Raw genomic sequence first — 27,537 nt, 5'->3', positions numbered from 1 at the left:
TACTATAAAATAAAATACTAGGTCTGGATTTCAGTACCATATTGGCAATTTTTAGCTGTGTAACTCTAGTCAGTTATATAACTCTGTGTCTCAATATTCAAACCTGTGAAACATAAGAGTTCAACTATTAATTTTAAGGTACTTTTAAATACCACATTCTATGACACTAAAAGTTATGCCCTCACTACCAAAATTAATAAAGGCCAATTTCCTCATTTACTACATTTTTTTCTTATTATTCATGTATTTTCATTTTCCTGCCAGTCCATTCTTATTTCCCAATCCATCCTTTCGTCTCTTATCTTGTCCTAACACCTCCTTCTTACTTCCCCATTCTCTTAATAAGCCACCTTCATTTATAAATTTATAATTTATAAATTTATTCCTCAGCTCAAACTTTCACCAATTCATATATATATATATATATATATATATATATATATATATATAGTGTGTATATATATACACACACACTCTCTTTTTAGCCACACATTTGTTTTTGTTCATACTCTCCTTCTGGAGACCTCAGTCCATTTAATTCTGATTCATCTTGTGCCCATTTCCTTTGAAGGACATTTTTCTTTATATTCCTCTCTTACATGGTAACAAACGCTTTCCAAACCCTCATCCATGTCTCATATAAATGGGAATGAAATGAAAATGAGAGGGAAACTGTGTATATGGGCACATCAAACTATATTATGGGTCAATATGGATTACAAACATAGGAAGTTAAGACCAAATAAAAAACCCAAAAAAACAAAACAAAACAAAAAATTCCACTACAAAGCAAAAAAAGAAAGCTGTTAAAGAAACACAAGAACTGGGCTGAGGAGAGAAGATAGGGGAGAGTTAGAAAAAAAGAGAAAGCAGCACCAGAAGGCAAACTAAAGCCAGAGAATCAGGAAGTAAAACAGAGGACATGGCAACAATGAAATTTTGAAACAGGCAACTACCACTGAGGACAGGAATCTTATTAAATTGATGGATGATTCCTCTGACTCTGAAGAATATATGGACCATGATAGGAATAAAGCAGGGAGCAAGAGAGCAGAATACAGATCTGCCTATATGATGCTATGGAGAAGAACTCTGGCTTAAATCACAAGCAATTCTAACCTCTGTATATCAGAAAAAAACTAGAGCAGTGCTCAAACAAAGAAGCTGGTCACCGGTAACAGTTAAAGCTCAGAGCCCTTATTAAATTTATAATATAGATGTTGATCCTCATAATAAATGGACCTCATGAAAACAATATGTAAATTACTTCCATCTTGGGACTCATGATAATAGGACTATATAAAAAATATTTACGGGATTTCCCTGGTGGCGCAGTGGTTAAGAATCCACCTGCCAATGCAGGGGACACGGGTTCAATCCCTGGTCCAGGAAGATCCCACATGCTGCAGAGCAACTAAGCCCGTGTGCCACAACTACTGAACCTGTGCACTAGAGCCTGTGAGCCACAACTACTGAACCTGCACACCTAGAACCCATGGTCCACAACAAGAGAAGCCACCACAATGAGAAAGCCGCGCACTGCAACGAAGAGTAGCTCCCGTTCGCTGCAACTAGAGAAAGCCCACGCACAGCAACAAAGACCCAACGCAGCCAAAAATAAATAAATAAATAAATTTTTAAAAAAGTTTTTACTAAATGGGACTCATGATAATAGTACTATATAAAAATTCAAGTATTTGCTAAATGGGATACAAGAATGCACAAGACATAATCCCTGCCTTAGAAATTTTATAGACCAATAGAGAAGAGAGAAAAGTAAATAAGCAATTTCAGAATAGGACTGATGTTATAAAAGAAGTACTAGGAATGATAATGATCATAAGTAAGATTTCAAGTCAGAATGCTCCACATGCCATTTGTGTGACATTGGGCAGATCACTTAACTGAGCTAAAACACAGATTTTTTTCCTTTACAAAACGAAGGTGACCTCAGCTAACTCAGAGGACAGCTATCAAAGTAAATAATGTGTGGGAAATAGCCCTGAAAACTATAGAACACTTCAAAAATGTAAGCAATAAGAGCAATAAAAAGAAAAACAGAAATAACATGTTAAAAAGAATTATTAAAATGTTATCAAAACTTACTCCCTATACTGTTAACAATCGGATTCATTTACAACTACAAATACAACTATATTTATCAGAATTTCATATCCTAATAGGAATAATAAAAATAAAATATCATACCGTGGCTCCTGGGTCCTTTTTAAACATGGAGTAGACCAGTAGGGCTGAAAGAACTGATGTGGAGGATAAAGGCACACTTGTGGAAAGCTAGAAGCCTGACATGTAACGATGAAAGGTATCACACTAAACAAAATAGAGCATCCTTATATCTTTACACCTCATCAACTTGCTAAAATGCAATTCAAAATTAATTTCTTCAGGTCTCTTCACATTCTTGTATGTGACAGTTAATTCACTGAAATTTCACTGACCTTAAGGGTGCTGGGCATAAATGGGAGGGGAGCATGATCATCAAAAAAACATATTACCCATATCTGGACCTTCAATGTCATTGTCTTCATCTTCGTGCATTTCCTCAATGTGCATATTACTTTCCACACGGGATACGATTAAATCAATATTATTTAACACCAAAAATTCCACTGGCGCTCCCTAGAAATACATTAATTTTAAAAGATATGACTAAAATATAACAAAGCATTTTAATATAAAAATGTTTTACCTGTTTGACACTAAAATGAAATGAAACTAAACCTCTGAACTTCAATTTTAATATTTTTTTAAAAGGTAGATTAACTCCACAATCACTATTAAAAGCATCCAAAGTATACGTTATAGAAAGACAGCGTGCGCTACTGAAAAAGAAGGCAAAAAAGAACTGAAAGTCTTGCTTGCTTCTTGTCATATTACATTATACTGACATCTGAAGCATTTTACATATAACAGTAAGTCCTAACTCAATACAATTGAGGTATACAAATATATACAATTTTATTACAAACAGAGACAAAATTATTTTGTGTTCCACAGAAATATTCAAAATAATACTTCATCTAAAAAATTTCCACTAAAAAGTTTAATTGCCTGTTTAGCCATAAACATAAAAACCTGCCCCTAGGTATTTTAAGAATACCAAATTCTATTCCATTGAAATTATTCCATTAAAATTTCTTTCACTAAGCCTCAACCAAAACATTTTTAAAACATGAAATTTTAGGCCACTGGATTATTTTAGTAAATTATCCCTGATGCAACCTCATGATAAAACTTGAAGGGATGAGGAGTTGCTTCTTATGGATGAGCAAAGAAAGTGGTTTCTTGAGATGGAATCCACTCCTGGTGAAGATGCTATGAAGACTGTTGAAACGACAACAAAGGATTGAGAATATTACAAAAACTAAGTTGATAAAACAGCAGCAGGGTCTGAGAGGATTGATTCCAATTGTGAAAGACGTTCTACTCTGGGTAAAATTCTACCAAGCAGCATTGCTCTGTAGCATACTACAGAGAAATCGTTCATGAAAGGAAGAGTTGATCAACAGGGCAAACTTCACTGTCATCTGATCTTAAGAAACTGCCGCAGCCACTGCCCTGGTCGGTCAGCAGCCACATCAACATCAAGGCAGGACCCTCCACAAGCAAAAAGATTACAACTCACTGAAGGCTCAGGTGATGGTTAGCATTTTTTAGCAATAAGGAATTTTTAAATTAAGGCATATACATTGTTTTTTTAGACATAATGCTATGGCACACTTACTAGACTACAGTATAGTGTATATATAACTTTTATATGCACTGGGACAACAGCGTGAACTTTAATTCTTCTATAAAACCTATTTCCCAATAACAAAGTAATTTCCTACTTAGGGGTCTTTACCTAACAGTAAAAAATATAGCTTCAGAAAGTATTCTTTCCATTACCTGGTCAAAAAGCAAAGCGTACTAGCCCCACAGTGTACACATTTGAACAATACTACAGTTCTCAAAGTATTTTCCTATTTGGTCTTATAAAATTTCTTGTAAGTTAGAAGGGGAGGTGTTATGACTATTTCACAAATGAGAAATCTGAGCTTGAAGAAGTTAATTCAGTTTTCTGGACACAGAACTAGCAGGAAGAGAATCCAAGTCTTCTGACTCTTTAACCCAGTATTCCTACCATAGACTTATGCAAGATAATTTAAGTTTAAACTGTCTGGCAGTTCATAAACATATCAATAATTTTTAGCATATGTATATAATATTTATAAGATGTTCAGAATTAAAGAGTTCTTAATTCAGAAAAATTTAAGGAAAAGGGGACATTAACAGAAATTTACAGAGGAAATACAAATGACCTAACTAGTCAAAGTTATCAGACATGCAAATTAATACTGAAACTTTTTTTGTGTATAGAAATGATTTTTTTTTTTAAGATTACTGGTCAGTACTGGCAAAGATGTATGAGAAACAAGAAATTCCAAACCCTGCTGATAAAAGTATAACCCTTCTGGAGGGAAATCTGACAATGTATTTAAAAAGTCTCAAAAATTCCCATTTCCTTTAATAAAACTTACTTCCAGAAATTTAGCAAAAGGAAAGAATCAGTGATGTCCAAAACATTGTACAAAGGCAGGCATCACAGCACAATAGCAAGTAATGAAATATAACTGTACATGAAAAGCAGGATATATAGCATGATCCTAAATTTCTTTACAATATATATATAGGCAGAAGATTCGCACCGCTCGGCCACAGGCCGCCTCCAGTGCCGCGGGATGTAGCGCGGGGTCCCCGCCCCCGAGCACAGCCCGCCGCCCGCTTGTCTTCCCAGGGAACTCTCTGCTCCCTGGGCCCGGAAGACCCCACCCTTTCCCCAAGCTGAAGCCACAGGGCATTGAGGTACCAGCCAGATGTCTTCTCACAAAGGACGTGTGGTGGCCCAGGGCCATGGGGCTCCTGCCGGGAATAGGGAGGCTGACACAGTGGAGCTGTCTGAGCTGGGCCCCCTGCTCGAGGAGCTAGGCAAGCAGGGTGTCGCCAGCCCAACCAAAGCTGAAGCAGAGCAGGCATGTCCAGTGCCTCAGGAAGAGGAGGAGGAGGGGCGGGTGCTGACACTTCCCCTGCAAGCCCACCATGCCATGGGGAAGATGGAGGAGTTTGCGTATAAGGTCTGGGAGGGGCACTGGAGGGTCATCCCGTACGACGTGCTCCCCGACCGGCTGAAGGACAATGACTACCTGCTGCACGGCCACACGCCGCCCATGCTCTCCTTCCGGCTTCAAGAGCATCTTCCGCATCCACACGGAGACCGGCAACATCTGGACCCACCTGCTTGGTTTTGTGCCGTTTCTCCTTCTGGGAATCCTGACCATGCTCAGACCAAACATGTACTTCATGGCCCCCCTTCAGGAGAAGCTGGCGTTCAGGATGTTCTTCCTGGGCACAGTGCTCTGCCACAGCTTCTCCTGGCTCTTTCACACTGTCTATTATCACTCAGAGAAGGTCTCTTGGACCTTTTCCAAACTGGATTATCAGGGATTGCCCTGCTGCTTATGGAGAGCTTTGTCCCCTGGCTCTATTACTCCCCTCTACTGCTCCCCACAGCCACGGCTCAGCCACCTCTCCATCGTGAGCATCTCTGCCATCATTGTGGGGCAGTGGGACCGGTTTGCCACTCCTAAGCACCAGCAGACAAGAGCAGGCGTGTTCCCGGGGCTTGGCTTGAGCGTCATCGTGCCCACCACGCACTTTACAATCGTGGAGGGCTTCGTCAAGGCCACCACGGTGGGCCAGATGGGCTGGTTCTTCCTCATGGCTGTGATGTACATCACCAGAGCTGGCCTTTATGCCGCATGATTCCTGAGCGCTTCTTCCCTGGAAAATCCGACATATGGTTCTAGTCTCATCAGATCTTCCACGTCCTGGCAGGGGCAGCCGCCTTCGTCCACTTCTACAGGGTCTCCAACTTTCAAGAGTTCCGATATGGCCTGGAAGGGGGCTGTACTGACGACTCCCTCCTCTGAGCCGCCCTGCAAGGGCGCAGGAGGAACTTCCCAAGTGCTTTTAAAATAACTTCTTTGCTGAAGTGAGAGGAAGGGTCTGAGTTGTCTGTTTCTAGAAGAAACCTCTTAGAGAATTCAGTACCAACCGAGCTTCAGCCCACTTCACACTCACTGGGCAATCAACTCTCCATTCCCTCGCTGAGAGCAGTGGGGGTGGGCAGACATGGCCGTCCCACCGCTGAGCTGCGCCCTCCTCAGTAAGGCAACTACTGTCCCCTTACAGAGATGGGGCTTTGAAACTCATGTTGAGATTTTACACCCTCTCCAACCATTCTGGGGAAAAATGATGGACTGGGACTCTTCAGAAATTCTGTTTCTAGAAGAAACTGTCCCGCCCTCACCCCCGTCTTGACTTTGTAACCTGGCTTATAACAGGCCACCCGTTTTTGTAGCACACTTTTGAAAAATAATGATAACCTCATCCATCTTTCTAGGGCCTGGACCTGCTCAAACAGCAGGAAGAACAAAGCCACCAACTTTTACACAGCCCGGCTAATCATGGAAGTGTATCCAGGCTTCAGATAACTTGAGTTTTAATTTTTTTCTTGGCAGAGTAATGTAAAATTAAAGTGGGGAAAGATATTTAACATTTAATACTAAGCTTTAAAAAGAAACCTGCTACCATTGCTATGTATCTTGATGCAAAGACTATGATGATAATAAAAGAGTACAGAAGACACTTGGCATTCAAAAAAAATTAATAAAGAATACATATATATTTAAATAAACAAACACACACACACACACACACACGGAAAGACAGATTAACAGATGAAAAAAAACACACCAAAATGTTAACAGCGATTATCTTTGAATAGTGGCAATTCACAGAATTTTCCTGTAATAAGTGTATGTTACTTTAGGACCGTGTGTATTAAATAAGCAGACACTGTAGAGCAATATATAAAATGACTAACCTCTTCTGCTCTTTTGAAGACCACATTAGCATTCTGAGGAATGTCCACTTCCAAAGAGTCCCTTTTTCAAAATGGAAATAAATGTTTCATGTTGTTAATCTCAAGAATAATAGTCATCCAGGATGTCAATCTGAAATAGAGCTGTAAGTTCTTGTACTAAAAAATGTTTATGAAGAAAGATTACAATTTAGTGAGTCTGAAAAATGTTACACATAAATACAGATCAGATTTTCTACCTTCCGTCTTAATCTACAGCTTCATTTCATTTAGCAAAGTTTAAAGGTCTAAATATTAATCAATCTGATAATTAAAGACTTTAGCTCAGCAACTGGTTTTAACTATATTAGAGTCCATTAGAGATCTGATTTTATTTATAAGTGAACAGATTGCCATATAAGAAAAATAGTAGTGTTCTGCTAAATACAGTATAGTGACTACTTTATGTTTAAAATACCTTAACAAGAGCAGAACTCCTGCTTTTCCCAGAAGACGCCAAGCAACCCATTCTGCAGTTGTTCTATCAGCTTCATATGTAGCTTGTTGACTAACAATAAAAACCAGTGGCAATCCTAGTTGAAGATGAACAGTTGAAACTTGTTGAGGATCTTCAGCAACTTCAGTCTTCATTTAGAAAAAGAACAAAACATCTTTACTACGTGATAATAATGTTCCAACATTTGGATTTAAACCCTGCTAATTCTTATCAATAAAGACAAGTGAAAAAACAAGTCTGTGAAATAAATACATTAACATTAACAGAAATGGTCTCATGATTTTCTAAGTTTAATGTTCCCAGTGTACCTATATAATTTAAGCATTATGAAACTAACAAATTTTACAAGGAGTTAAACAGAAATTTACAACCACAAAGAATAAGGATATTATAAAGAAACAAAAAAAAAAACAATAAAAAAACTGTGGTACTGATAAATAAAGAGATAGATATTTGAAACAAAACAGAACAGATAACTAAGGAACAAATTCTTCCACATAAGAATTTAACATATAATGACATATTACAGAACAATGAGAAACATCTGAGTTGACATCAGCTTGAATATACACATCTAATTTCACCCCCTCCAGAAATCCCAGCACAACTATAGCAGGAGGGACTTTTCAAAAGAGATAAACATACATATGTGAAGAAAGGAAAAGAGAAAAGGCAGCAAAAATTTTTTTTTTTTTTTTTTGCGGCACGCATGCCTCTCACTGTTGTGGCCTCTCCCATTGCGGAGCACAGGCTCCGGACGCGCAGGCTCAGCGGCCATGGCTCACGGGCCCAGCCACTCCGCGGCATGTGGGATCTTCCCGGACCGGGGCACGAATCCACGTCCCCTGCATCGGCAGGCGGACTCTCAACTACTGCACCACCAGGAAAGCCCCAAGGCAGCAAAATTTTGGAAGCTGGAGAACAAAACCCTAAAGCCATGAGAGAGGAAAAGCTAAGAGGCAATTTCACTTTAACTGCAGAATCCTAAAATTGCTCAGGAACTGTCACTGCCTGGCGTCTCTGGAACTGGGAGAGAAATATTGGAAGGGGAATGGCAGGAAGGCTCCAAAATAAGGAGGAATAGGTAAAACCTTCAGGGAAGCATTAGATCCCTAGATTCCCCTCCCCAACGCCATGAACTTAGGTCCCTCCCTCACACCAGAAGAAATCTGACCGGACTGAAGGAACAGCTGAGAATGGGAATACCATACCCAAAGCAGGGGAATTGAGTACCCAAATGCTGAGACTCCTTTTAGCCCTTTCCCACTCAGTTTCCAGTATGCTAGCAGCCAGACTTCTGTACACCAGCAGAAAACTGGAAGTTCCTTTTCTGGGGATCTTGAGTAACCACAAGAAAAAGTCTAAAGCTACTGACATTGAGGTTCACCAGAAAACAGCCCAGATCCAATCACCCTGTGGAGCTCAGAGTTAACAAGTCTGATCTACAGCCTCAGAATTTCCAATCAGCTTTTTTAGTTTCATATTCTAAATCATGAACAAGGAGTAACACGCATCTAAGGAAAGCCTCTAACATGAAAGACAGAGACCAGAACAAACCAAAAAACAAGTAACGTGAAGGAAACAGACTATTCAGAAGAAGGTTCAGAAAACCACCACTGATAAGCTCAAAAAGATGGGAAGACAGACTATCGATAAAGAAATGAAAAATAAAGTTGAATAAATCTGCCAGAAAGTATAGCAAAAGACAGATAGATAATAGAAGATATAAAATTGAGGGACTAGTTCAAGAGGTCCAACATTCAAATAGGAGTCTCAGAAAGAGAGAAGGGAGAAGACAGACGGGAAGAAATCATCACTGAAATATACACAAAAGTTTCCCACAACTGAAGAAGCATGAGCTGCCAGATTGAAAGAGCCCACTGAGTAACCGGCATAGTGGATAAAAGCAGATACACAGGAAGATGCATTCTTGTAAATTTTCTAATTATTGAGGTTTTATTTAATCTTAAAAGTTTTCACAGAGAAATCTATATTTACCTATGGTAAGCAGAATTCTAAGACGGTCCCCAAGATTCCTGGTGTACACATTTTGTATAATCCTAATTCCTTGAGTGTGGGTGATACTTATAGCATAGTCATTCCCTTGATTAGGTCACACCATGTAAGACTGTCATAGAACAATGGAGTGAGATTGTCTGCTGGCTTTGAGGGAGAAAATTGCAATTTTTTGAGGGGGCCATGTGGACAGGATCTGAGAACAGCCTGTAAGAGGTAAAGCAACACCAGCCAACAGCCAGTGAGAAGGTGGGAACCTCAGTGCTACAACAACACAGAGCTGAATTATGCCAAAACCTGAATGGGTATAACAGTCTGAAGGAGTAGAAAAGCCTGGTTTCTTCTTTGTGTATTTGGAGAACTATAAGAAATTTAGTATTAAAAAAGGGGGAACAGACAGTAAGGCTGGAGATCTGGCAAGGGGCCAAATCATTAAAAACTATATATATCCTCCTAAGAAAGTAGGGCTTTATTCTGTAAATAACTGGAAGCCAGTTAGGAACTGCAAAAATTATTGTAACAAGATCATATGTGTGTATTGAAAATATATCACTGTTTAAAAAAAAAGAAAAAAGGGACTTCCCTGGTGGTCCAGTGGTTAAGACTCTGGGGAACTAAGATCCCACATGCCATGTGGCTAAAAACACCCAAAGAACAGAAACAAGAAACATATACTAAAAACCAATGAATCCTACAATTTAAATGGGTGAATTGAATGATATGTGAACTATATCTCAATAAAGATGTTTTATAAATAAATAAATAAATAAATAAAACATATCACTCTGCAAGCAACAGAGAGCGTAAACTTAAAGAGAGTGAAGTACAGGAATACAATACAGACCAGATCAGTTGCTATTGCTAAAACAGTACATGAGAGACAGGGAGAACCTGGATTAAAGAACTGGCTGTTAAAATGAAGAATTTAAAAGATATTCAAGATCTAAACTTAGATGCAGAGAGATGTAGGAGTTGAGAATGGTTTTCCAGGTTTCTGCCATGAATGACTAGACAATAAATTAACCAAGATAATGGAGCAAGAACAGATGGTAGAGGATAACTCATTAATGTCGGACATGTAGAGTTTAGGAGAAAGACATCTAGTTAGTAGTTAAATATATGGGACAGGAACTCCGAAGAAACATCTGACCTGAAAATTCAAATCTGAGAATCAGTGTAGTTAATGCCATAGAAACAGATGAGGTTGTGTTCCAAGCATCTATCACTGTGTATGTAGCAAAGCACGCCAACACCCGATGGCTTAAAATAACAAGAACCATTTATTTTGTCCATATGTGTGCAAGCTCATCTCTGGTCCACATTGCATTAGTGGGGCATTTTGACTGGAGGGTGATGGTTCCACTTTAAAGATGGCTCATTCACTGGCTAGCAAGCTGTTGCTGACTATTATGAGCTCAGCCAGAACCGTGGGCTGTGGACCTCAATTCCTCTTCACATGACTTCTCCTCAGGCTTCATTTCACAGAAAAGTAGCTGGGTTTCAAGAATGAGCAATCAAAGAGAGCAAGGCAGAAGCACATGGCATTTTATGACATATAGCCTCAGAAGCCACATATCATCATTTCAGCCTTATTCTACTGGTCAAGGCAGTCACAAAGACTCAATCATGTTCAAGGAGAGAAGACATAGACTCTACCACTGGACAGGCACATTGATAATGTCACATGATAAGAAGACTTTATGAGATGGGAGAGTTGTTATTGCCATCTTTGGAAAAGTTAATCAAAGTCTGATAGGATGAGGCTTTGGCGGGCTTGGAGAGAGAAGTGAGTATATTTTGCAAGTGGGACAGATGTGAATTGTTGTAGTCAATGGTCTACTCTCTGGCTACAATTTCCACCACTATCACATGCAAATCACACTTCTCTCCAAGATTTCCAAGCCTCATCCCATCAGACTTTGAGACCAATGCAAACTCTAAGATCTCATCATCTACATTCAGGTCTAGTGTGGTCTCTTGGATATAGCTCCTTGAGAACTGTTCCTCTCAATTTGAAGAAATGAATGAATTATTTTTCCCCATTCTCAATAGACAATGATGGAACAGGCAAAAGATAACCACTATATACATTACTGTTTGAAAGGGAAGAAAGCAGAAGCATAAAATGGTCATTAGTGTGTAGGGATTCTGAAGCCCATTAAGGCATATGGGCCAGTTCCTTGATTAGGGTTCTGTCCTACTCCCTAAGGGTTTGTTCTCTGAGGCTCTGGGTTACATATTTGGGCTCTTGACCTGCCCTCTAACTCATCCTTTCTTGTTTACAAAAAAAGGAGCCTGTGTTTGCAGCTGAGCAGATTTCTCAGTCATTTCCTGTCCATAGAATATGGGGAGTCTAAAGACTTCTTTTCATTTTGTGCTGTTTCTGTCCCTTTCCATGCAAGCTGGTATACTTCTAAAACCCCATGGTTCCTTAATTATAAAGTTATAATCCATTCCATTAGACAAAAGACAAAATTACAAATGTCCTTGATAGGTAGAAAAAGCAAGAGTAGTACCAAGAAAATTGCTAATAGTACCATAAAAATTACTAATAATTTTATATATCTATAAAAATACATATCTATTTTTAAAATTATAAATTAGTATAAAATATACACAAGTGACAGGGGTCACTTGTCACTTGCACTAGGGGTGAGATTACAACTTAGAAATTTTCAAAAGACGATATAAGCAAATGAAGGACTATAAGAGACTGCTATGAACTACTATACACCAACGAATTACATAAATGAGAAGAAACTGACAAACTCCTAGACATATACACCTACCAAGACTGAATCAAGGACTTCCCTGGTAGTGCAGTGGTTAAGACTCCGTGCTCCCACTGCAGGGGGCACAGGTTTGACCCCTGGTTGGGGAACTAAGATCCCATATGCCACACAGCATGGCCAAAAAAAGGACTGAATCAAGAAGAAATAGAAACTCTAAACATATAACTAGTAAGGAGAGATTGAATCAGCAATCAAAAATCTCATAACATAGTAAAGTGCAAGCAGAGATGACTTCACTATAGAATTCTATCACACATTTCAAAAGAATTAATGCCAATCCTTCTCAAACTCTTCCAAAAAAAGGAAGAGGAGGGAACACTTCCAAACTTATTGTATGAGGCCAACATTACTCTCACACCAAAACCAGACAAAGATACTATAAGAAAAGAAGACTACAGACCAATATCCCTGATGAAAACTCATGCAAATATCCTCAATAAAATACTAATAAAAAGAATTCAACAGCACTTTAAAAGGATTAAACACCATGACCAAGAGGGATTGATTCCTGAGATGCAGGGATGGTTCAACATACAAAAATCAGGATTGGTTCAAGATGGCGGAGTAGAAGGACGTGCTCTCACTCCCTCTTGCAAGAACACCACATTCACAACTAACTGCTGAACAATCATCAACAGGAAGACACTGGAACTCACCAAAAAAGATACCCCAAACCCAAAGACAAAGGAGAAGCCACAATGAGACAGCCAGAGTGGCGCAAACACAATAAAATCAAATCCCATAACTGCTGCGTGGGTGACTCACAAACTCATACTTCTGTGGTATAAGGAGAACACTTATACCACAGAAGTCCACCCACTGGAGTGAAGGTACTAAGCCACACGTCAGGCTTCCCAATCTGGGGGTCCAGCAACGAGAGGAGGAATTCCTAGAGAATCAGACTTTCAAGGCTAACAGGATTTGTTTGCAGGGCTTTGACAGGACGGGGGAAACAGAGACTCCACTCTTGGTGGGCACACACAAAGTAGTGTGCGCATCGGGACCCAGGGAAAGGAGCAGTGACCCCATAGGAGACTGAATCAGATCTACCTACTAGTGTTGGAGGGTCTCCTGCAGAGGCAGGGGGTGGCTGTGTCTCACTGTGAGGACAAGGACACTGGCAGCAGAAGTTCTGCGAAGTACTCCTTGACGAGAAACCTCCCAGAGTCCGCCATTAGCCCCCCGGAAGAGCCCGGGTAGGCTCCAGTGTTGGGTCACCTCACGCCAAAAAACCAACAAGGAGGGAACCCAGCCCCACCCATCAGCAGACAAGTGGATTAAGTTTTACCAGCTCTGCCGACCAAAGCAACAACCAGCTCTACCCACCACCAGTCCCTCGCATCAGGAAACTTGCACAAGCCTCTTAGATAGCCTCATCCACCAGAGGGCAGACAGCAGAAGCCAGAAGAACTACAATCCTGCAGCCGGTGGAACAAAAACCACATTCACAGAACGATAGACAAGATAAAAAGGCAGAGGGCTATGTACCAGATGAAGGAACAAGATAAAACCCCAGAAAAACAACTAAATGAAGTGGATATAGTCAATCTTCCAGAAAAAGAATTCAGAATGATAGTGAAGATGATCCAGGACCTTGGAAAAAGAATGGAGGCAAAGATCGAGAAGATGCAAGAAATGTTTAACAAAGACCTAGAAGAATTAAAGAACAAACAGAGATGAACAATACAATAACTGAGATGAAAAATACACTAGAAGGAATAAATAACAGAATAACTGAGGCAGAGGAAGAGATAAGTGACCTGGAAGACAGAATGCTGGAATTCACTGCTGAAGAACAGAATACAGAAAAAGAATGAAAAGAAATGAAGACAGCCTAAGAGACTTCTGGGACAACATTAAACGCAACAACATTCACATTATAGGGGTCCCAGAAGGAGAAGAGAGAGAGAAAGGACCAGAGAAAATATTTGAAGGGATTATAGATGAAAACTTCCCTAACATGGGAAAGGAAATAGCTACCCAAGTCCAGGAAGTGCAGAGACCCCATACAGGATAAACCCAAGGAGAAACATGACGCGACACATAGGAATCAAATTGGTGAAAATTAAAGACAAAGAAAAATTATTGAAAGCAACAAGGGAAAAATGACTAATAACATACAAGGGAACTCCCATAAGGTTAATAGCTGATTTCTCAGCAGAAACTCTACAAGCCAGAAGGGAGTGGCATTATATACTTAAAGTGATGAAAGGGAAGAACCTAGAGCCAAGATTACTCTACCAGGCAAGGATCTCCTTCAGATTCGATGGAGAAATCAAAAGCTTTACAGACAAGCAAAAGCTAAGAGAATTCAGCATCACCAAGGCAGCTCTACAACAAATGCTAAAGGAACTTCTCTAAGTGGGAAACACAAGAGAAGAAAAGGACCTACAAAAACAAACCCGAAACAATTAAGGAAATGGTCATAGGAACATACATATCAATAATTACCTTAAACGTGAATGGATTAAATGCTCCAACCAAAAGACACAGGATTGCTGAATGGACACAAACACAACACCAATATTTATGCTGTCTACAACAGACCCATGTCAGACCTAGGGACACATTCAGACTGAAAGTGAGGGGATGGAAAAAGATATTCCATGCAAATGGAAATCAAAAGAAAACTGGAGTAGCAATACTCATATAAGATAAAATAGACTTTAAAATAAAGAATGTTACAAGAGACAAAGAAGGACACTACATAATGATCAAGCGATCAATCCAAGAAGAAGATATAACAATTGTAAATACATATGCACTCAACATAGGAGCACCTCAATACATAAGGCAACTGCTAACAGCTATGAAAGAGGTAATCGACAGTAACACAATAATAGTGGGGGACTCTAACACTTGACTTACACCAATAGACAGATCATCCAAACAGAAAATTAATAAGGAAACACAAGCTTTAAATGACACAACAGACCAGATAGATTTAATTGATATTTATAGGACATTCCATCCAAAAACAGTAGATTACACTTTCTTCTCAAGTGTGCATGGAACATTCTCCAGGTCACAAATCATTACTGAGGTCACAAATCAAGCCTCAGTAAATTTAAGAAAATTGAAATCATGTCAAGCATCTTTTCTGACCACAACACTATGAGATTCAATTACAGGGAAAAAAACATAAAAAAACATAAAACATGGAGTCGAAACAATACGTTACTAAATAACCAACAGATCACTGAAGAAATCAAAGCGGAAATTTTAAAAAATATCTACAGACAAATGATAATGAAAACACGACAATCCAAAACCTATGGGATGCAGAAAAAGCAGTTCTAAGAGGGAAGTTTATAGCTGTACAAGCCTACCTCAAGAAACAAGAAAAATCTCACATAAACAATCTAACCTTACACCTAAAGGAACTAGAGGAAGGAGAACAAACAAAACCCAAAGTTAGCAGAAGGAAGGAAATCATAAAGATCAGAGCAGACATAAATGAAACAGAAACAAAGAAAGCAATAGCAAAGATCAATAAAACTAAAAGCTGGTTCTTTGAGAAGATAAACAAGATTGATAAACCATTAGCCAGACTCATCAAGAAAATGAGGGAGAGGACTCAAATCAATAAAATCAGAAATGAAAAAAGAGAAGTTACAACAGACACTGCAGAAATACAAAGCATCCAAAGAGACTACTACAAGCAACTCTATGCCAATAAAATGGACAACCTGGAAGAAATGGACAAATTCTTAGAAAGGTATAACCTTCCAAGACTGAACCAGGAAGAAATATAAAATATGAACAGACCAATCACAAGCACTGAAATTGAAACTGTGATTAAAAATCTGCCAACAAACAAAAGTCCAGGACCCAATTGCTTCACAGGTGAATTCTATCAAACATTTAGAGAAGAGCTAACACCCATCCTTCTCAAACTCTTCCAAAACATTGCAGAGGAAGGAACACTCCCAAACTCATTGTACGAGGCCACCATCACCCTGATACCAAAACCAAAGATACTACCAAAAATGAAAATTACAGACCAATATCACTGATGAATATAGATGCAAAAATCCTCAACGAAATACTAGCAAACAGAATCCATCAGCACATTAAAAGGATCATACACCACAATCAAGTGGGATTTATCCCAGGGATGCAAGGATTCTTCAATATATGCAAATCAATGTGATACACTATATTAACAAATGAAGAATAAAAGCCATATGATCATCTCAATAGATGCAGAAAGAGCTTCTGACAAAATTCAACACCTATTTATGATAAAAATTCTCCAGAAAGTAGGCATAGAGGGAACCTACCTCAACATAATGAAAACCATATACGACAAACCCACAGCAAACATCATTCTCAATGGTGAAAAACTGAAAGCATTTCCTCTAAGATCAGGAACAAGACAAGGATGTCCACTCTTGCCACTATTATTCAACATCGTTTTGGAAGTCCTAGCCACAGTAATCAGAGAAGAAAAATAAATAAAAGGAATACAAATTGGAAAAGAAGAAATAAAACTCCCACTGTTTGCAGATGACATGATACTATACATAGAGAATCCTAAAGATGCCACCAGAAAACTACTAGAGCTAATCAATGAATTTGGTAGAGTTGCAGGATACAAAATTAATGCCCAGAAATCTCTGGTATTCTTATGCACTAATGATGAAAAATCTGAAAGAGAAATTAAGGAAACATTTTCATTTACCATTGCAACAAAATGAATAAATTACATAGGAATAAACCTATCTAGGGAGACAAAAGACCTGTATGTAGAAAACTATAAGACACTGTTGAAAGAAATTAAAGATGATACCAACAGATGGAGAGATATACCATGTTCTTGGATTGGAAGAATCAATATTGTGAAAATGACTATACTACACAAAGCAATCTACAGATTCAATGCAATCCCTATCAAATTACCAATGGCATTTTTTTACAGAACTAGAACAAACAATCTTAAATTTTGTATGGAGACACAAAAGACTCTGAATAGCCAAAGCAGTCTTGAGGGAAAAAAACAGAGCTGGAGGAATCAGACTCCCTGACTTCAGACTATACTACAAAGCTACAGTATTCAACGTAATATGGAACTGGCACAAAAACAGAAATATAGATCAATGGAACAGGATAGAAAGCCCAAAGATAAACCCACACACCTATGGTCAACTAATCTATGACAAAGGAGGCAAGGATACACAATGCAGAAAAGACAGCCTCTTCAATAAGTGGTGCTGGGAAAACTGGACAGCTACATGTAAAAGAATGAAATTAGAACACTCCCTAACACCATACACAAAAATAAACTCAAAATGGATTAGAGATGTAAAAGTAAGACCGGACACTATAAAACTGTTAGAGGAAAACATAGGAGGAATATTCTTTGACATAAATCACAGCAAGATCTTTTTTGATCCACCTCCTAGAGTAATGGAAATAAAAACAAAAATAAACAAATGGGACCTAATGAAACTTAAAAGCTTTTGCAAAGCAAAGGAAACTACAAACAAGACGAAAAGACAACCCTTAGAATGGGAAAAAATATTTGCAAACGAATCAATGGACAAAGGATTAATCTCCAAAATATATAAACAGCTCATGTAGCTCAATATTAAAAAAAAAACAACCCAATCCAAAAATGGGCAAAAGACCTAAACAGACGTTTCTCCAAAGAGGACATACAGATGGCCAAGAAGCACATGAAAAGCTGCTCAACGTCACTAATTATTAGAGAAATGCAAATCAAGACTACAATGAGGTATCACTTCACACCAGTTAGAATGGGCATCATCAGAAAATCTACGAACACAAATGCTGGAGACGGTGTGGCAAAAAGGGAATCCACTTGCATTGTTGGTGGGAATGTAAATTGATACAGCCACTATGGAGAACAGTATGGAGGTTCCTTAAAAAACTAAAAATAGAATTACCATATAACCCAGCAATCTCACTACTGGGCATATACCCAGAGAAAACCATAATTCAAAAAGACACATGCACCCCAATGTTCAATGCAGCACTATTTACAATAGCCAGTTCATGGAAGCAACCTAAATGTCCATTGATAGACAAATGGATAAAGAAGATGTGGTACATATATAAAATGGAATATTACTCAGCCATAAAAAGGAATGAAATTGGGTCATTTGTACAGACATGGATGGACCTACAGACTGTCGTACAAAGTGAAGTAAGTCAGAAAGAGGAAAAACAAGTATTGTATATTAACACTTATATGTGGAACCTAGATAAATGGTACAGGTGCACCAGTTTGCAAGGCAGAAATAGAGACAGGGATGTAGAGAACAAACGTATGGACACCAAGGAGGAAAGCGGCAGGGGGGCGGGGGTGGTGGTGGTGGTGGTGTTGTGATGAATTGAGAGATTGGGATTGACATGTATACACCGATGTGTATAAAATGGATGACTAATAAGAACCTGCTGTATAAAAAAATAAATAAAAGAAAATTCCAAAAAAGAAACCTCTTAAAGAAACTGAAAATAGAGGAAAAAAACTAAATTTTAGTTTTGATTGCTATTCAAATGTAAATATTTTCCATCAATAGCTAATTTTCTATGTGGGTGTATATAGTATCTTTGCCCTATTTTGATATTATATTCTTACTACAGTAAAATAATTATGTACACATGTAATAAAAAATATGAAAATCAATAAATGTAATACACCTCATTAACACAACAATGGTCAAAAAAATCACATAATCATCTTAATTGATGCAGAAAAAACATTTGACAAAATTCAACACTCTTTCATGATAAAAACATTAAAAAACTGGGAAGAGAAGGAAATTACCTCAACATAATAAATGTCACATATGAAAAGCGTACAGCTAACATACTCAATGGTGAAAAACTGAATGCTTTTCCTCTAAGATCAAGAACAAGGCAAGGATGTCCACCCTTGCCACTCCTATTCAACATAGTACTGGAAGTCCTAGCCAGAGCAACTAGGCAAGAAAAAGAAATAAGCATTCGAATTGGAAAGGTAGAAATAAAATTATCTCTGTTCACAGATGACATGGTCTTATATGTAGAAAACCCTAAAGATTCCACAAAAATACTATTAGAACTAATGAATAAATTCAGCAAAGTTGCAGGATACAAAATCAACCCTCAAAAATCAGTTGTGTTTCTTACACGAACAATGAACAATATGAAAAGAAAACTAAGAAAATAATCCCATTTATAAGAGCATCAAAAAGAATTAAATACTTAGGAATAAGCTTAACCAAGGAAGTGAAAGACTTATACATTGAAAACTACAAAACATTGCTGAAAGAAAGAAAAGACAAAAATCAATGGAAAGACATCCCATTCATGTTCATGTTCTTGGATTAGATATAACACTATTAAAATACTACCCATACTACCCAGTCATCTAGAGATTCAATGCAATCCCTTTCAAAATCCCAGTGGCATTTTTTGCAGAAATAGAAAAACCATCCTAAAATACATATGGAATCTCAAGGGACCCCAAATAGCCGAAACAATCTTGAGAAAGAATAACAAAGCTGGGGCCTCACACTTCCTGATTTCAAAACATATTACAAACCTACAGTAATCAAAACAGTGTAGTACTGGCTTAAAGACAGACATAAAGACTAATGGAACAAAATAGACAGCCCAGAAATAAACCCTTGCATATATGGTCAACTGATCTTTGACAAGGGCACTAAGGCTATATAATGGGGAAAGGATAGTCTCTTCAACAAATGGTGTTGGGAAAACTAGATATCCACATGCAAAAGAATCAAGAGGAAGCCTCATCTTACACCACATACAAAAATTAACTCAAAATGAATTAGAGACCTAAATGTAGAACATGAAACTATAAAACTCCTGGAAGAAAACATAGGGGGAAATCTTCATGACATTGGAATGGAAATGATTTCCTGAAAATGACACCACAAGCACAGGCAACAAAAGCAAAACTAAACAAATGGAACTACATCAAACTTAAAAATGTCTGCACAGCAAAGGGAACAATAAACAGAGTGGAAAAGTAACCTATGAAATGGGAAAAAATATTGCAAGTCATGTATCAGATAAGGGGTTAATATTCAGAATATTTAAAGAACTCCTACAACTTAACAACAATAATAAAAATAACCAATTAAAAAATGGGCAAAGGACTTACACAGATATTTCTCCAAAGAAGATATATAAATGGCCAACAAGCATATGGAAAGATGCTCCATATCACTAATCATCAATGAAACACAAATCAAAACAACAATGAAATATCATCTCTCAATCATTAGGATGGCTAGTATTTAAAAAACAATAACAAAAACAACTGAAAACAATAAGTATGAGCAAGGATGTAGAGAAAAATGGAACTCTTGCACACTGCTGGCAGCAATGTAACATGGTGTAGCTACTATGGAAAACAGTACAGAGATTCCTCAAAAAATCAAAAATAGAACTACCATATGATCCAGCAATCCTATTTCTCGGTATATATCCAAAAGAAAACAGGATCTCAAAGAGATATTTGCACACCCATGTTCATTGTAGCATTACTTACAATAGTCAAGATGTATAAGCAACTTAAACATCCATCAATGGATGAACGGATCAGTAAAATGTGATATTGATACATATACGTCTGTACACACACACACACACACACACTGGAATATTATTTGGTCTTAAAAAAGAAGGAAATCCTAACAAATGCTACAACATGGATGAACCTTGAGGACATCATGCTAAATGAAATAAGCTAATTATAAAAAGACACACTGCATGATTCTATTTATAAGAGGTCTCTAAAGTAACCAAACTCACAGAAGCAGAAAGTAGAATGGTGGTTGCCAGGGCTGAGGAGAGGAGAATAGGGGAGTTGTTTCTGAATGGATACAGAGTTTCAGTCATTCAAGATGGAAAAGTTATAGAGATCTGTTGTACAACAACGTGCATATAGTGAACAATACTGTACTGTATATTTATAAAAATTGTGAAGAGGGTAAATTGCATTTTTTGCCACAATGAAAAAAAACAAAGATATGAGACAATAATGTCAGGAGCCAACACCTTGCTATATAATATTGTACACTACCACATGAGCCTGCAAGAAATAATAGAAGCTAACTGAATAAACCATAATAGCATCCTTCTAGTTACCTATATAAGAATAGGCTTAAATTAAATCAAGTGTTTTGGATCTGTCTGAGACAGAGAGCTATCTCAGATGCACACATAAAAAATAAATAAAAATTTACAGGAAAATGATTATATAATAATTTATCTATTTTAAAATATTTTATCAGGTATTTGCACTTGAAGATTCTTCCTAGTATTCATATAAAAATTTTCTATCAGAATAAACTGAGCATAGAAAAGATCATCAGCATTCCAAAATGTCCTTGGTATTAGCCAATAGCACAATAATTGTACCATTTTCCCATTTGTTTTCATTGCTGGGAATCTTAAGAAGGCATCTAGGGTAACTCCATGCCTGCCAGAATCTCACTTAATTGACTTAAGATTGAAATCACTTAAAATTCCTTGGCTTAAGATTTATTTTCAGTTTGTCAAGACTTAAAATGACATGCCCCTATCATGATTATAAGACGCAGTTGTGCTTTTATATCTACAATAATTAAACACCCAAGTACCCTATCTACTTAAAATAGATAAAAATACACACACACAAAAACTCCAACCTGCATCTATTTTCCCATGCTTAGAAGTAAAATAATGCATATAATTGCAATGATCATGCATCCAGAGTTTACCAAAAGTCTGAATCCCAGTTTCCATTTTTTTATTAATGTTTATAGATAATGTCTACTGGTGAATAGATAAAATCCTGAGAATTCTTAATATCTCAACATTGGAAGAAAAGGAAATGAGGGAGAGAAATGGTGAAGAACTGTACAAGAAACCAACCTGGGCTTTGTGGTGAAATGGAAGATCAAACCAAATTCAGAGGATATTCTCCCCATGGAAATAAGATAAATGTCCCCTCTCGTCCCCCAGTGAAAGGAAAGGAAAAAAGATTTACATACTGCTTTTTCTTTTTAATTGTTTGAAGCCAAAATCTAACCAAATAAAAACTGACCAAAATAAAGAACTCAGGAATGAAGCCAGTAAAATTAGGACTGGTGAGCTCTGAATCTACTTAAATGTGGAAGAAAGGCGTTTTTTTAAAGTGGGAATTATGGTTATAGAACACAATATAAATATTATAACCTTTATAATATAAAATAACACAAAACTAAAATATGGAGGGTAAGAGGAGCTGAGATGGAAATAAATATAAGAAGTTAGTATTCTCATCTTTCACAGCAAGGAGTAAATCAATATTAGCTAAAATAGAAATATGTAGTTTTTTAAATAATGATTTTCATTTCTTAATGTTTTTCATAATCACTTCAACACTTAAGACAATATTTCCTAAAAAGCCCTCTGATGAAGAAACCATTTCTCAAAAGTTCTGTAATTCATTCCTCTAGCTTCACATCAGTTTCTTTTTCTTCTATTAAATTCAAATAAAATTAAATATAATGTTTCTTACTATAAAGTAACTCATGTAATATATGTCATTAATCCATTCATCCCTCTATCTGTATGTATCTATATGGATGCAGAGATGACTGGTGTGCATGTAACAGTTCATTGGGAACTGGTGACTTTTAAATTTTTTATTCTTTATACTTTGCTGCACTGTTCAGATTATTTATGGCACATGTGCACAATTTTTATTTAAAAAGGACATAGTGAGTGAGAAGGCCTACTGAAGGTTTTATATATGCTCAGGACAACCCTTCGAACTTTCAGAGAGAAAAGTCTGCTGATCACCTACTGAGTCTCTCTAAAATTCTTCCAGGCTGACAATAAGGAAAGTGGGGCACCGGAAATGCTATAGTTCCAATATTTAGGAACTTTTAAAACAGGAATCAAAACATTCACAAAAGAGGTCTTTTCTTAACCCATGATGTAATCTTTGTGATCTTAGAATGGTCACAGTTCTTTATAACTACCACAGAATATCTCCACAGTTCATTCCAACTACCATCATAATTACAGTGCTATATTGGATTTCAAAACAACAACAATTCAAGGAATTAAAATATCATTTTATGAATACATAGTCTATCTTCTATTCTACCTTTAATAAGGTTCTACTCCTAAATGTGCCTAAATGAAATAAATATGTCCAAGGGGAAAAGATATAGCTCATCTAAGTAAAATGCGTATCTGTGAATCAAAGCAATAAATCTTACATATGAATTATCTAATATACTTAAATAAGACACATACCAGCAGAGGTGCTTCCATTGTCTTAATAAAACGATGAATGTTCAGTGTAGTCAATGACTGTTCCATTAGTGTTCTCCTACATTGCTGGGTCAAGTCCAAGACTGGTTTACAATGAAAAAAATAGAGATGTGCGTATTCTATATCTTCAGTGCTGTAAATTAAAAATTAGGGCCAGACCCACTTGAAGTTCAACGTGTGATCCTTCTACCATGCAGAAATATATAACAAATCTCTTTGTCCATGCTTTTGAATTACTGTTTTGGTAAAATCCTAAAACGGTATAACAAAATAAAATGGACCTAAGCAAAAAAGAGGATATAAGAAATTTCTAAGTTGTATAAACAGTTTTTTTCCTGAACTCTTTCATATGGTAGCTTCTAAATTAGAGACAGGTCTACACAATCTTTTTTTTTAGATAAAAGACTGTCACCTTGAGGACAATGAGATTATCTTAAAATATAGTAGCTTTTCTATAGCTGTGCTAAATAAATAAAGCTTTGTAACACAAATTTTCTAGGTTTAATTTAAACCCAAATCTGTTTTGAATAAACTTCAGCCAAAACATGCCTTAAGATAGAAACCATGTGACACTTTGTGGAAGTTAGTGAGTTTGTATCTGAAATATTACAAAACTCAGCAAATATGGCTTATAATTTGAGTTGTGGCATTCCCTTCAATATGAGAATTCACAGATAAACTTATAGTGAGTAAGTAAGGTTTGCCAAAATTAAAATAGCATTTTATAAATCTCCATATGGCATTAGTAGAGTTTGGCAAAATACTGCAAATTTTTATTTTTACAATATTATTTTAATTCTTTTTTTTTTTTTTTTTTTTTGCAGTACGCGGGCCTCTCACTGCTGTCACCTCTCCCGTCGCAGAGCACAGGCTCCGGACGCGCAGGCTCAGCAGCCACGGCTCACGGGCTCAGCTGCTCTGCGGCATGTAGGATCTTCCCGGACCGGGGCACGAACCCGTGTTCCCTGCATCGGCAGGCGGAATCTCAAACACTGCGCCACCAGGGAAGCCCTATTTTAATTCTTGATACATGCTTCAACTGAGCTCCAAGATTCACTGATTTCAAATTTAATTGCAAAGTAATTTCTAATAGATTCAGTGATTAAAGAAATGATCATTCAAAGATTACTTAATGCCTAAACTGTTAGGCCCTATGCTAAATATAAGAGAATAAGATGATTCAAATCCTTGAGGGGCTTAGGCTAAAGGACATATATTTAGTAAAAAAAATGAAAATGTGATTCATAAGTGCTAGAATATACAAAGTGCTATGAAAAACAAAGAAATATTTCATTCTGTCTCAAGTCAGGAAAGGGAAGGGAAGGGAAGAGAAAGGAAGGGAAGGGAGATCATCATAGAGACTGAAAACAGTAAGAGAGAATGACTCTTCCAAGAAGATAAGACTAATGGGTATTTCAGACAAAAGGAACTATACAACCAAAACCCAATCAAAGTATGTAACTTTTTGAGAGGAACCGTAAATAGTCACATATTGCTGAAAGAAAAGTGTTGAGAGCAAGAGGACCCAGCTGAGGTTGGACTACCTATCATAACCTCTGAAATAATAAAATAATGTTGGAAAGTTATTTAATCAGGGATCATTTGGTTGTAGGTGACAGACACCAAAAAGGTGAGAGTGAGGGGGATTTACTGGCAGTTTAGAAGAGCATCTCACAAAATACAAGGAAAATTCAAGTAACTGGGTCACAGAATAAATGTATAGATCTGAACAGTAAGAGTTCAGGGACATTTGGCCATCAACATTTTTTACCTCCCCACTCTCTCTGCTTTACTTCTACATGGGCAAAACATTCCTGTGGGCAAGAGAGCCAAAGTGCTGTATAGTCCAGCTTCTCCATGCCCAATTCCAAGTTCCTGGAAAAAGGCATCCTATCAGCTCAGGTAAGTCCATGGATTGAATGACTCTAGGTCAGGTGGCCACCTCCAACTTAACTGACAGTGATATGTATGAGGTAGGGGTAACACCTTTCTTGGCCTATACACAGATTCTTTAAGAAGGGAATATGGGGAGGTAGCAGAAAGTACTGGTGTCTCTATAGCATGCTACCTCTCCTATCACATATACCCTTCTTTTTTAATTTTTTTTACCATTTAAAAAAATTTATTGAAGTATAGTTTATTTACAATGTTGTATTAGTTTCAGGTGTACAGCAAAGTGAATCAGATTTTATATATATATATATATATACACTCTTTTTTAGATTCTTTTCCCATATAGGCCATTACAGAGCATATATACCCTTCTTAACCGACATTTCAAACATACTCAGGCCCAACATGATATAACAATTAACATACTACTCAATGTTATTGCCCCAGCAACTAGAATAGTGCCTAGAACATAGAAGGCATTCAATAAATATTTGTTGAATGAAAGAGTGAACAAAGGAAAGAAAAAAATAAAAAGAACAAATGAAAGAAAAGATACATTCACCTCTTCCCCATTAGGAGACAACTCGAAGTCATCACTAACTATTTCACTCAGAAGTGATGTCCCAGGACTACATTATTCTGAATCCACAGTCCTTCCCTATCACATCAGGTCCAGATATGACTCCTCACCATTTTGTAGCCATGAATAAATGAGAATGAAAACTTCTCCAATATGTCATGTACTCAAAAGTTTATGAAAAACAGAATAACTCTACATTTTAAAATTCTTATTTTATTTTATTTTATTTTTTTTTTTTGCGGTATGCGGGCCTCTCACTGTTGTGGCCTCTCCCATTGCGGAGCACAGGCTCCGGACGCGCAGGCCTAGCGGCCATGGCTCATGGGCTTAGTTGCTCCGCGGCATGTGCGATCTTCCCGGACCAGGGCACGAACCCGTGTCTCCTGCATCGGCAGGCGGATTCTCAACCACTGCGCCACCAGGGAAGCCCCTAAAATTCTTATTTTTAAAATGGGGGAAAGCATAAATCCTTCCAGAATATTACCATGTTTAGTGATAGATCAATATATAGTCTGTCTTGCTGAACAGTATTCATAAAATAAATGAGAGGACTTATACCTTGTCAATAAATAACCAAACCTCTATGTTTTAAGCATGTCACCGTTACTTGCAATTATTCATTAACAGAAAAATAAAGGAGATAGTAATGCAAGAGAAAATACAAACAACCCTCAGAGAAAGTGTGGGGCTAGCACAGAATCATAATGAAACTGAGAATCTCAAGGTTCCCCCATTCCAAGATGGGAAATTGGTAGTCTACATTGGGAGTAGCAAAGTAGCTGGCTACACTACTCCTCACTGTAAGTATCTTGAGACTCAGTGACTACCTATTGTAAAGTTTTAGGGTATTGTCAGCATGATTCTCAAGTTGTTAAAAACATTAATTCTTATACAAATAGCAAACATGCATCAAAGTTTTATTTAACTCACTGAGGGAACCAGCAGAATGGCAGTTCAATAAGAAGACAGAAAAAGGAATGCTGGTTAATGTCATACAGAGCAATAAAAACATAACTTTTCTTTGCAAGCACTTCACTCTCTGACTATCCACTCCCCGCAAAAAAAAAAAAAAAAAAAAAAAAAAAAAAAAAAAAATTGTTTCACTTTATCAGTTTTCTGTGTACTAACCTTCATGTTTACAAAGTTGTAAAATGTCTGGGATTTAATTAATTGTGTGTGGTATATCAAATAGTCACTATTTTCTGAGAGGTGAACAGGAGGGCTCGTTAAAAACTCTTGCATGGTTTAAAAAGGTCACACAATCACCATTTTGCCCTGCTTTGGATTCATTTTCCTGAAGAGCATTTTGAAGCCAAACTTAGGAGTCTTCAAATGCACTGGTTATTCCTTGTGTCCCCATGTACTAAACAGAAGAAAAACTTTAACCGTAGGTTGCCCAGCCAAAAGCAGTCCAAAGAAGGTCTCTACCTAAAATTGTAAGCTAGAAACTAGACAAGAAAATTAAACATTTAAAACATTCTGTTCAAAACTGTACTCAAATATATTTAATATTTTTCTGGTATAGTAACTC

General features: G+C 37.3%; 1 protein-coding gene and 1 pseudogene across 3 annotated transcripts in view; one reads left to right on the top strand and one right to left on the bottom strand.

Moving 5' to 3' along the window:
* TXNDC16 (thioredoxin domain containing 16) overlaps positions 1–27,537 on the bottom strand; it is a 121,548-nt gene that overhangs the window by 49,438 nt on the left and 44,573 nt on the right. For all 3 annotated transcript variants that reach the window (XM_067028469.1, XM_059057164.2, XM_067028470.1), the window contains 4 exons: positions 23,516–23,666; positions 7,401–7,567; positions 6,947–7,007; positions 2,517–2,640 (listed from right to left, as the gene is read on the bottom strand). In XM_067028469.1, the coding sequence (XP_066884570.1) occupies positions 2,517–2,640; positions 6,947–7,007; positions 7,401–7,567; positions 23,516–23,666 (503 nt within the window). The remainder of the gene's footprint in view (positions 1–2,516; positions 2,641–6,946; positions 7,008–7,400; positions 7,568–23,515; positions 23,667–27,537) is intronic.
* On the top strand, positions 4,878–5,990 carry LOC131752650 (adiponectin receptor protein 1 pseudogene; annotated as a pseudogene).

Source organism: Kogia breviceps, chromosome 3 (assembly GCF_026419965.1).
Source record: "Kogia breviceps isolate mKogBre1 chromosome 3, mKogBre1 haplotype 1, whole genome shotgun sequence".
Lineage (NCBI taxonomy): Eukaryota > Metazoa > Chordata > Mammalia > Artiodactyla > Physeteridae > Kogia > Kogia breviceps.
The sequence above is the reverse complement of the archived record's forward strand: the minus strand, read 5'-3'. Positions and strand labels throughout refer to the sequence as shown.